General features: G+C 39.7%; 1 protein-coding gene across 2 annotated transcripts in view; it reads right to left on the bottom strand.

Annotated features, from left to right (window-relative positions):
• MND1 (meiotic nuclear divisions 1) overlaps positions 1-12,732 on the bottom strand; it is a 45,617-nt gene that overhangs the window by 27,720 nt on the left and 5,165 nt on the right. For both annotated transcript variants that reach the window (XM_059844402.1, XM_059844401.1), the window contains exons 2-4: positions 10,738-10,803; positions 9,876-9,933; positions 8,315-8,463 (exon numbers count right to left, since the gene is read on the bottom strand). In XM_059844402.1, coding sequence (XP_059700385.1) covers positions 8,315-8,463; positions 9,876-9,933; positions 10,738-10,761 — 231 coding nt within the window. In that variant the 5' untranslated portion in view covers positions 10,762-10,803. The remainder of the gene's footprint in view (positions 1-8,314; positions 8,464-9,875; positions 9,934-10,737; positions 10,804-12,732) is intronic.

Genomic DNA, 12,732 nt, shown 5'->3' with positions numbered 1-12,732 from the left:
CTTCAGAGTTTTGACAGCAATTTTACATACTAACTCTTTATGCCAATTTTGTCATTTTTAAGTAATGCTTAGACAGATCACCCAGTCATCTCCAGTTCTTGATACAAAGAAGAGTCTTTCCATGTGTTCAAAAATAACGAGCTGTTTGGCTGTGACAAGAAAGGCCTTTTCCTCCAAAGCCTCCCTGCATCAAAACAACTTAACCCCTTTTGGTTTTATACACTGGTTTTTTGGTTTAGTTTTTCTTTAATTTTATTCCTTTCAGAAGAGAAAAATTCTGTGAAGTGAGACTTCTATAATTGCTTGCTGGGAGCTCATTTCTGCATGCATGTTAATTTTCTAAAATAAAATATGCTATAATAATTGAATTAAAAGACTTTAAGGTGAAAGTCAAAGTTTACATTAAATAGGACTACAATTCACTGTCTCCATCAAATCCAGCTTTGAAAGTAGTATTGGCTGCCTATCATCAGGCTGGAAGCTTCTGGCCTTACAGTACAGGCAAATTTCCAGACAGCACAGAACATTTAAGCCTTTATTGGTTTCTTGGGATGCTAGTTTTCTGCTGATCTGCTGAAGGGTCATTCCCACTTGCCATGCTGACTGTGGGACACAGGGAGATGTGCAGGGCTGCTGTCTCTGCCAGACCTGACTGGGCTTCTACGGTGAAAGCCCTGTTTTTACTTCCAGTTTATTTTCATTTCAGATTAACAATTTCATTGCAGTGCCAGCAGTGGAGCTAGCAGCCAGAGTGCAAATCTCTTCAAAAAGGTAAACTGTGTGATGATATTACCTAAAAAATTCAGTGTCACACACAACCGTGTTTGAAAAAAGTAGTGGTTTTCCTGCATTACATCAGAATAAATATCAATATATCCTTTTTAGTATAGCAGGACTCTTCCTTCAAACCTATATTAAAATCTTTAGAGTTATTACAGAGACAGTTTTTAAAAATATTGCTCATAAATCATGCCAATTTTACCTTATGCTCATCAAGAAGGAAGAAAAGGAAAACCTACCTTTCCCAGTTGCCATCATGTTAGTTACACATTAACAGTAAAAGGAAAAGCATGAAATTCAACTAATAAACACCAAATTATGAAATTGCTTAATTCCAACAGAAGCCTCCAGAGCACTGTATTTTTAGAAATCTGCCATGACAGCAGTAACTAAGCATACTCTCCAGGGCTTTGTAGCATGCCATAAAACATAATTCCAGAAGGCTCTAATGAGCTCCAGCCTTAGAAGAGTCTTGTCTAATGGACATTTTAGGACATAGTAAATGCAGAATAATTTTAAGATATCAGCTTTTTTAAGTGCAAGATGCAGAAGTAACAAAAATTGTGGACTATTCTAATGAAATTTTATTAGCATTTTCCAGGGGACTAAGAGAGGGAATAAGCCTTACAGGATCAATGAACAAATGGGCATAGATGTAATCAACATATTCACAATGTTTAAATGATGCAAATTTTCAGCCTCTTGCCCTTACTGCTACAGCTCCCCCTGGATGGTTTGAAGTGAGTTAGTCATACCATGTAAGTCATGCAGTAAGCCATTTCTTTATGAGTCTAGTCCTTCAGTTCAAACAAAATGCACAAGTCAGTGAAAGCCAGAAGGCTGAACATAGGAAGGGTCACTAATTTTCTCTGTTGGGACAGTAGTTACTAGGCAAGAGAAATAAAAAAGTAAGCCAGCACAGAATGGAAACAGCTCACTGGGGCTGCAGACTATCAAAATGGTCAGGGCAAGCCAAGGAAGAATGAGTAACTAACCAACCAACCAACCAACTAACTAGAAAGCTAAATGACACATCCTCAAATAAGAGGAGGAAAAAAGGAGCCCAGCATACATATGGGAAGACTGCTATAACACCTTAGTCAACACACTGGGATCCTGCCTACATATTACAGAATAATAGAATGGTAAGGGTTGGAAGGGATCTTAAAAACTGTCCAGTCCCTACTACCTCTGCCATGGCCAGGGACACGTCCCACTAGACCACATTGCTCAAGGCCTTATAATGGCATTAAAAGAAAGACCTCTTCAGCCATCAGAATTTTATTTTTTCTGGAAAGGAACAATTTATTGCATTTTCTGCAACCTAATAAAATTAAATTGTAAGCACACATATGTCTAAATTACTGAATGCGAAAAATGTCTAAATAAGTAATTCTTAGCATAAGTCACACACATTAGTTCTGACTTCTGGTTCTGCAAATGTAGCTCTCTGGTTTAGAGGACAATTCTTTAACCATACTATCTACTACCTAAAATTAATAAAATATATATGAAAAAGATAGTGCTAAGCTTACTAAATGTACTACAGCAAAGCTTAAGATCACGATAAACCTTAAGATGTTTTATGCTCACAAGTCCTTATTTTTCAATAAATAGACAAAGAATTTTTAAAAACACACTGAATACAGTTTTCCAGTGGATAATGAAAATATTACACCGCAAAAATAAACTGTTCTATTGAAAGCATTAAGCCATGGATTCCAAAGGTGTTGCACATGTACCTCTAGGAATAGCTCATCACTGCTGAGAGGCAAAAAAACCCAAAACAGTGAGACCCTGCATTCAGAACTACCAGAGGCTGAAAACTGCAATAGAGACCTGAGGTGTGTGAGGAGCTCTGCTAAGAGATGATGCTGTATCATCTGCTGAGGACAAAGCAATGCCAAAAGCTTTCTCCACAGAACTAGGTCCCACAGGCTCTCCCTGCTGATGTAAAGCTCCATCCGGAGCACAAAACTAGTCCTGTATCTACAGCAACATCACCCGACTTCAAGCACCATCAAGCCTGCTACTCCTCACTGCACTTCTGTCATAGCCAGGGATTTGTACCTCAGTTCAGGATTGGTTACTTTTAGCCAGCCACTGCTGAGCACTTGTACTTAACTCCAGTCCAGGATCAACCTCCAAACCATGTGGAAATACCCCGACAATTGAGTCAATGGGATGAAGGAGGAGGCTGCTCACACTGGAACAATAAGGACAGCAGAAGTTTCCTGAGCTTCAGTCAGTGGTCTCAAGCAGATTTATTCAGCAACTTTCCAGTCACAGTGTTTAAGGAGGAAAAATATAGGATAGAAATAAACCAAACTGCATCTTGAAATAACTTTCTAATGGCTAAAACTCAAATTTTTTTTGTGTGCACTCTAAACAAACAAGGTTCTCTCCTTTTACTTGGGTTGTCAGATATCTTCATGAGGCTTCAAGCCAGATTACTCACAATACGAATATTTTTTTCCATTAACTATTTCCAAATAATGTGCTTTTTTAACATAAGCATTTCCTAATACAGCATTCCCTTCATTGCTTTTGTACTAAAATAAGTTCTTTCACTTTTCATATTTCAATGTCCATTAGTACAAACAATTTAATACATATGAAGTCACTAGATTTCAACAAGTTCATTCCTTGCAGGGGGGTGGGGTTTGTTGGGGTTTTCTTTTTTTCGTTTTGTTCTTTTTTTTATTTTTTTTCCAAACTAGCTGGCAAATGTGAGCCAGGATGTACCCATAGCAAATTCTCCCCTTGGTTAAATATATGAGTCATGGGAAGCGAAAATCCCTCCTTTTACCAGCCCTAGAGCAGGGATTTAAGGAATGAAACATCAACTAATCTTTTCTACCTTAACTAACAGTGGCCCAATGCAATGCTTAGTGGGAGAAAAACACTGCCAGAAACTCTCTTGGTCACGAGTATGTTGAAGCAAGCACAAAGAACAGCACAAAATGTCCATCCTGTATCCTGCTCTAAAAAGATTCTCTTCCATCTCCATTGCAGTTCAAGGTGACACCATTTTGCTCAGTTTTGGCTGTTAAACCCTCCCTTGCAAAAGCCTCAGAACACAAAAGATTAACCCACAAGAGAGCAACACCATGAGAAATGAGACAAATAACAACACAGTGAAATGAACGGTTTTAAACTGAACAGTGAAATGAACAACACCATACTGAGGAAAAGAAAATAACTGGTTGATTTCCCAAGCTACTGGACTACAGTGCTCATAGTACTGTCTACAGTTACACTAACAACCACAACATCTTTGAAGTGCTTAATATTTTAGGTCCCTCTCAGCACAGATGCAAGTGTTTTGCCCAAGACACAGATGAAAAAATGAAAAAAATCTAAGCTGAATCTGCTTATACTAAAGCTACATCAGAAAGATTTCTCTTTTCCTCACTCACAACTGTTATACCGAGAATAAACATCTTGTTTCATGCTATATCAACCTATAACTGATCATATGTAACTCCAGGCTTCTGAATCCAACAGCCAGAAAAATATTGATAAAGATCACATCATTTCACCTTTTCTAGGGAGGGAAGACTAACCCCTCAGTGAGCTTCAAAAGTCCTCTTGACAGGTGAGGTTGCATTAAAATTCTCTTCATTTATAAACATTATTTCTCAGTCCACACCCTTGCTCTTCTTTCACTGTCACACACCTGTACCCAATCTAACTAAATGCAACTTCCACATGCAAACAAACCAAATGTGTGTATAAACCCATCTCACCAAAATGCAGCTTCCAACATATTTCACTTTTTCAGTGGTCCTCTTCACAGATGCATAAGCATAACCAAGAGGTGAAGAATTAGCACCTGACAGAAGGCATAAACCTTTAGGAGCAACCACGCCACTGCAAAACAAATCAATACAAAATCCAAAGGGACCTACTTAGCAATTCTCACTGTGGGAGCTATTGGAGGAAATAGTTCTAGCAGATGCTACACAAACTAAAGACATTTGCTATTCTTGCTTTTCAGAAAAACAGGAAGAGGCCCAAGCAGTAACTTGGGGTTAGAGGGCACCACTGAGGTACTAATTAGATCAGCACAAGATCTGCCTCATATATAAGTCAGGGATTAGTGCCCCTCTTTAAAGACCTGCCTCCACAAAAGCAAGCCAAAAGATGGGGTCAGGCAGGGAAGCTGTAAAAGAAACTTTAGCATTGTTTTTAATTGTGGTATCTCTGCACACTGATCATGTAATAAATCCTTCCTGGGAAAAGTATGGTGTATACAGAACCCCTGTGAAGTGCAGCTTAAAACATCCAGACAAAACTAGCTTGATCTTCATTATGAACATCAAGCCAGACTTCTTTGCTTCTGCATCTCCAGGATGGCTTAATAATCACTAAAAAATCTGAAACAAAAAAAGTGTTTCAAGAACAGCTCCTTAAACAGTCTCCCACAATCACAAGTTCTGTAAAATGCAGAATGCTATGAGCAACCTGGCTGTAACATTCTGAAGTACCAACATATGCAGGCAAAAGGTCCTGTAGCAGACCCAAACTGTCAAACATAAGCCTCAGTGCTGTGAATTAGTAGGCATCATGAAGAAGCCTGTTCTGCTCCTCCACATTATTTTCAAATGACAATTCAGCACTTGGGATTACTCCTTTCCCTTGACTATCTACCCATGCCCTCAGGAAACAAAGATAATGTCTCCTGGTAAAAAGCATGAACTGAATTGCTGGATTTTTAAACATGCTTTAAATAAGGCAGCCTGATTCTGGCTTTTAACTGCTAAACAAAGAAACTGACTCAGGGAGTTAACAATCAATCTGGACAAGACACAGAGAGAAAACACATCTCTCAGCATGCCACAAGCTCTATATGAGAATGATCAAAGACAAGCAACATGCAACAGAAATGGTACAATAGCTAACTCTTTTCCTTTGCTTTGTATGTTCTGACAAGAAGTTCTGTGAGAGTCAGTGACTAGATTTAGAAGTCCTTAAGAAAATCTCTGTGTGCACATCAAGAAGAGTACAAACACCAAAAGAGCCAATTTGAACTCACAGACAGAACCTGTTATCATCTTGTAAAAATGTTCAGAGAGCTTTTCATTGAAAATGCCACCTTTCCACTGTGTCAACAGAGAAGTTATTTTCAGATAGTGAAAATGCTTTTCCCTGAAATGCTGAAACATTTCCAGTCTCATCAGAAAACCAAGGTAATGAAGAGAAGTACTTTTGAAGACTCATACCATCATAAAAGAGAGCTCTTATACCAATAAGCCCATATGTCAGGGGCAGGGCTTGGTTTGCAAGTAAGGCTCTGGTAATAAAACTATTTCTGGAACAGTTTTACATTGCAGAATTGTTCATATCGGAATAGTATTTTTCTACATAGAAATAACATCACAAATAAACAACTACATGTCTATTACACTTTCACAATAACAGATATGTTTAAGTACATTTAAAACAGTTCAGCATATTTTTGTAGGCAATTCCTGGATCCTTACCATGCAGTACATTAGGCAGATTCTGCAAGACATTCCAAGGAAGATATTCATCAGGGTATGCCAGAGACCTGCTTGACCAATTATGTTCAAAATTCATAATGGAACTAGGCCCAAGGGCAAGGACAACAAATATCAATTCCTTCTTTCAGTGACTTGGCTATAATATGGAGCATGAGCAACAACAAAAAGGATCCAAGAGCAAATCATTTGCATTTGACGAAACAGTGGCACCAGGGAGTTTGGTGAACAAAGCAGGAGTTTTGGAACGTATTTCTTCAGTTTCTTAGTTGGCAATTTGTGTGTTGGCAGAGTAAGTAGCCTTGTCTAAAACTTGTGTGAATGTACTAATAAGTTGAGTAATTTCACTAGGAAGTTCAGTTCCAACTCAGTGCAGAGTTAAACTAATCAGTTTCAGGCAAATGAAACTCCACTGGAATAAGAGCCAGTGCATTGTTACTACCAGTCTATAAAAATTATTTAAGTCACGTGGCAGGTTAAGTCCATGCCTGAAAACAGTAAAACCATATTCAGCTAAGTCAAACTCCCTTTTCAATTCAAGATGGGGAAAAAAGCATTTTTCTTTTGAATATTTGATATAACTGTATAAATATAAAGAAACAGCTGAAGTTGACAACACTGTACAAAAGACAGCAATGCCTGAGATTCATTCAGAGCTACGCCTGAAGAAAATAATTGCTGTAAAAATGTTCAGATGCTACCAGTAAATATGCATTAATTCAATGATTCTTTGAAGAAAGAACATAATGCTGAATAATCACAGGAAGAGTTGGCAGTGCTGCTGTACAATCACACCACATGGTCTCAAAAAGCTCATTTGTTCATCATGTTATCATACACTCCCATTGCAAATAAACTGATGAATAGCTGCTTTCCCACTCCCATTAGAAGCAGAAAGAAAGACAGTTCCCAAAAAGTAGGAAGAACCAGATGCACAGAACAGCAATGTTGCAACAAAAGATGCCCTGCTCTTCTGAGGAGAGCCTCTCCTCCTCCTGTCCTCTGCCCTGTCGAGGCCTCCTCAGGAGCGCTCTGCCCTGTTCTGGGCTCCTCTATTCAAGAAAGACAAGCAGCTACTGGAGAGGGCCCAGCAGAGGACTGTGGAGACAAGGAGGGTACTGGAGTATCCCTCTTATGAGGAAAGGCTGAGGGAGCTGAACCAGTGCAGCCTGAAGAAGAAATGACTTCACAAAAGACAGGGGACCTTATCAATACAAATACCTTAAGGGCTGGTGTCCAGAGGATGGAGCCAGACTCTTTAAAGTGAGGGCCAGCAAAAAGACAAGGGACAACTGGCACAAACACAAAGTTCTATATAAATAAGAGAAAAACCTTCTTTCCTTTGAGGGTGATAGAGCACTGGAACAGACTGCCCAGGGAGGTCATTGACTCTCCTTCTCTGGAGATACTCCAGATCCACCCGCACATTATCATGTGCAACCTGCTCCTGGGTGAACGTGCTTTAGCAGGGAATTGGACTAGATCACCAGAGGTCCCTTCCAACACCAACCATTCCTTGATTCTGTGATTCATGACCAATTTGCTTTTTTCTCCTGCTTAAAGTGCAGTACGTGATTACAGAAGTGCTCACAAATTAAGCCACCAATAAAAGCAGATGAAAACACAACGGCCTAAGTAGAAACCATTGCCTCATCTACTCAGGTTATGCATTCCAGCTGTCATCACTTTTAAGTTATTGCCTCACGATAGCCTACATTACATAAAAGACACAAAAGCATGCTACCTTTGAGTCCTTAAATGATGCTTTGCATCATGACTAGCATGCTTTCAGCAGCAAGTAGACAAAAAGTTTTCTCAAGCTCCAATAAGAACCTCCAAAGCTTTCCTGAAAAAACAGTAGGCTAATGACAATGCCCTACTATGAGTGATAGATAATTCCTACAGTAAAATCCGCATGTGTGGACATGTACATTTTGTAAAAATGAGAGATATAAACAAGAATGACAAGAAGGTATAAGAAAAAGCAAACCCATTCAGATAAACAAGTATTTTTCATAAAACAGATTTACCTGAGACTCTAACTCCTCCAATTTACGCTTCCTGGCATGAAGAGCTTTACTTGGAAAAGCCCAGAAATAATTGGAAGTTCCAATTCTATCAGTGTCCACCATGCCATCATCAACAAGGCTCTGCAGAATCTCTTTCACTGACATCGAGGCTAATAAAAGCAAAAATGTAAAATCAGAACCATGTAGCAGCTGGACTATGGAGAATTATGAATACCACAAACTATTATCAACAATCATCTGTATTCTCCTCCAGTGTCAGCCAGCTGGAAGATTTCACAAGGACAACATGCTCAAAACTTCACTTGAAGGGATGAATCTCTCTGAAACCAGCAGTTTGTTCCTAAACACTGCTATTCTGCACATCTGCTACCAGATGTTTGCAAAACACTGCTCAGGAGCATTGCACAAAATACATGCACGTTACACTACAATGATTTTAATTATATTCTCTTCCAGTATAAAACACCATTTACACTCATAAGCATCAACATTTATGAACACAACTGATCATTTCCTTTCAATCCTATGATATAATTCACCATTTTAAAAAAATGGTACCTGTTCAACAAAGCTAAGTAGTTATGTTATCCTCAGGTGTTGCAGATATAAAGACTTCTAAGCTCAATTACGGGTTTTGGTACCTGAAGTTCAATTTCAAGACTACTGGGGGTCCCATATCTTTTGGAAGCTATAGGCTGGATGTCAGGATGGGAACAGGTTAGTAATTTTTCTTTTCAGAGTAACTGGGGCTTGGGTTGTGCGGCTAAATGCCTTCATATGCAGAGGCAGGATGAATTTGGACTATTCAAAGGTGTTAATGGCTTTAAAAACTCTAAACTCAACCTTACTGCAAATTACAACTAAACATATGCATTGACAAACCAACCAAGACAGCACCACATCTCTTCAGAAGCCCATGAATGCCTCTGTTAGCTGTTGACACAACTGAAAAACTCTGCTTTGTGATATTCACCTCCGTAGTTCTCTCAGCAAGTTCACTTACTCTTACAGTGCCACCAAGGTAAGTAGAGAAGGACAGTACACAAACATTATGCTTTGCCTCCCTTTTGTCAATGAGCATAGAAGGAAAACTAGTAAGGAACATACAAAACAATCCAAGAGCATACGTAAATCCTCTTGGACCTAATCCTAAACCAATGGATCTCATCAGGAAGGCTTTTATAGAAAAGACAAGTTCCTTCCATTTATAGGTGTCCAGCCATTTTGGGGGGAGAAAAGCTCAAGAGCACACTGCCCATGTATATCTGGACTAGCATTTTAAACATTTGTGATATTACAGGCAGATATTTAATACCTGAGTGCAAACAATGATTTCATACACTGAAAGTCACTGCAAATCAGGCAGCTCAGAGCCTAAGCAAGCCCCCATCCCATGTCACTTTTAACACTACAGCCCTGCCACTGACCAGTCTCCCATTCTAGCTGTATTTTCCTTTATTAAAATCACAAACCTACGATTGTAGCCAGGAAAATTTACACTGTAGGACCTGTCTCAAAAAAGATTACTTGCTCAAGAGAAATAACTTTTATAAACACTTACTAATCCCTTTTTCTTTTGGAGCAATCTTCTCCAGATCCTTCAACTGGAAGACATCTTTCTGTGCAAAACATAAAAGACACTTCAGTTCCAAATGACAGCATCATCTAAGCCTGAGTGGTTTTTACACTAAATTAGTGCCAACAAAAGCAAGTAGGAAATACATTGCATGTTTTGGTTTTGCTTGGGAAATAGCCTGCATATCCCTCAACAGAACTGGAACATTCTGAGAATTAAATAATAAGAAAAAAACTATTATTGTAATAAGCCTTTCTCTTTCCTCTGGTGATCTGAAGTTATCATACTTCATCTCAAATTAGATTATACAGCGCTTAAATCCCAGGTCAGACTGTCAGCACAGATGCACCATATTGCTCCAGTACTCAAGTGTCACAGTACTTTTTCTAAAAAGTAAAACATGGTGCATTACATGTGCCACCAATACAATTGTAGCTCAGCTTTTGGATCTCCAGGTTTCTTCTCCCCAGGGACCCTTTCCAACTCTGCTCTCAGTTTTTCTAAAGCTCAGATTTCTTTCTCCTCCCATAAAATGCAGTGAGATACCTCCTAATTTCCTGCTGTCCCCTCTTATGGTAACAGACTCAAAATGAGAAGATGTCCATAAGGAGTACCTGAAGAATTTAACACCACCTGTGAATCTCTATTCCTTGGCTCCACGTGTGGATGGGCCACTTGATCAGAAGCTAAATGAATGAAGTTTTGCCCTTGTAATTTTCACCCTGATGTCACAGGGCATCAGTGAAATGCCTGCCAGGATATAGAGTTCAACTACATCCACATTTAAGCTCCTTTTAGGACCTGTTTTCCCACCAATGTAAATGCAGGACAATTAGAAGTTACTTACTGTTTCAAAAAAAATCTCCATCATGCGAGCCCTCTTCTCTTCAAAACTCAGACCTTTTTTCTTGGACTAGAACAGGGAAAAAAGAAAAAAAACAAACCAAGACATTCAGCCAATGGAATAATTAGTATGTGCTCAGAATTCAAATCTTTTTACCTGTAAGATATATTTGCTATCCTTTAAAATACCTTACTACTAAACCCAGGCTTTCAGATAAACTCCTTTGCAAATAATCTCTACACTAAGCTCATCTGTTAAATGGAGGGACTTACCTTTAAGTTTGGAGCCAGCCATTCATATAACCCAACCCCGCTCCAGCCTCAATGTTCCTTGACACATTCCAATCCCAAAATATGTATTTACACCTAACTCACACAAATGTTTAATAACTCTTAAAAATATATGGAGTACTTTCTGTTTGGTTTAGTTTTTTTTTTTTTAATTGCTTTCTATCTTGTGATATGCAGACAGCAGTGAGAATTGCAGGCCATTCAGGTTTTTTTAAGGAGTTAAAGAGCATTTTGAGGTAGGCCATTCCTCAAAGGTCCAAACCAACTTCATAATTTCAAGGTCACATTTGAAAAAATCATGCTGCTTTTATTTATTTTCTCTCTGGTTGAATGACCAAGCATTAAATAATGTGGGTTCAACTACAAGCAAAAGGCAGAAATGACTATTCACAAGCTGCTATCAACAACACAAAACTGAGAAACAGTCTCCTCTGGTCACTTTCAGAGATGCTATTTTGATATACCTCTTATAAAATGAGGGTATCAAATATTTCACAGAGAATTGAAGTTTAATTAATAGCATTTAGCATAATCCTCAACAACCCAAAAGCAACACCCACAATGTGAATCTGAAGTTTCCCCTTGCCCCACTCTCTGATTCATGCTGTGTACAGCTACAAAAAAGGGAAAGGGGGATGGAAAGGGCCAAATAGGATGTTGGCAGAAAAAGGTCTCATTTTAAAAAACAAACTAACAAAAAAAGGCATATTGTCACCTATAAATCAGTGGAAGTGGGTAGTCTAATAACAAGATACTTTGAGAAAGGCATGGTTATGTTTCCAAGTTTCCAACAGAAAGAAGTCAACACTATTTTTACTTTTAAGTAGGAGCTTCTTTTTAAAAAAGAACATGATCAGGCAGCACATAACACTTAAACACACACCAAGAGCAAAATGGCCAGACTGATTTACTTTTAAAAAACAAATGTAAAAGCTGGCTTATGCAGCTGCAATAATACACAGACAGGAACAGAAGCAATTCAGTATTATATTTAACAAAAAAGCATTACTATTTTTTTAGGTCCCCTCTCTCCTCTTTTAGCCAGCGATACCCTAGGTCAGCGCTGCTGCCTCCTTCGATGTCACTATACTGCTGGATGAGAACCTGGAGCTGTCGTGAACATTCAAGGAGCATGAACAGAAAGCAGACGGATTTAACTTCCACCTCCTGCCTTCTCCAAGAGCCCTGACACCGCCAGCAGCAGCAGGAACAAAACTCGTACGCACACGACGTGGAATGGAAGTGGCGCTTCTGGAAGCATGTGCTTGTAGCTACGCTGCTCGAGCGTCAAGTTTCACACCGCCACTCAAGCAAACAGGGCAAAACAACGAAGCCAAGAGCACTCTCGATGAAGGTTACCGACTTTCACGTTAATTCCTACCTCACTGGCAGGCGTTCCCCACCACAAATATTAACCACACTACCAGCATCCCTTTCGCTGCCGCACCCGCAGGCACACGGAAGAATGCGGTGCTGTGTGCGCACTCGGGCACACCTGCGATTCGCTCTGCCCGCTCCCACCTCCCCACAGCCGCAGCCAGAGGCTCAGCCTGGCCACATCTGGGCTCCCGTGTCTCGGGGGAAGCACAGGGCACCGTGCCCACCCCGAGCCACAGCCACAGGGCTATGGCCACTCCTCCGGGTGCCGGCTCGTTTACATCGCTCTTCAGCAACCCAAAGGCACGGCCCACGCCGTGCTGGCGCAGCA

Source organism: Haemorhous mexicanus, chromosome 4 (genome assembly GCF_027477595.1).
Source record: "Haemorhous mexicanus isolate bHaeMex1 chromosome 4, bHaeMex1.pri, whole genome shotgun sequence".
Lineage (NCBI taxonomy): Eukaryota > Metazoa > Chordata > Aves > Passeriformes > Fringillidae > Haemorhous > Haemorhous mexicanus.
This window is presented reverse-complemented; position numbering and strand designations above follow the sequence as displayed.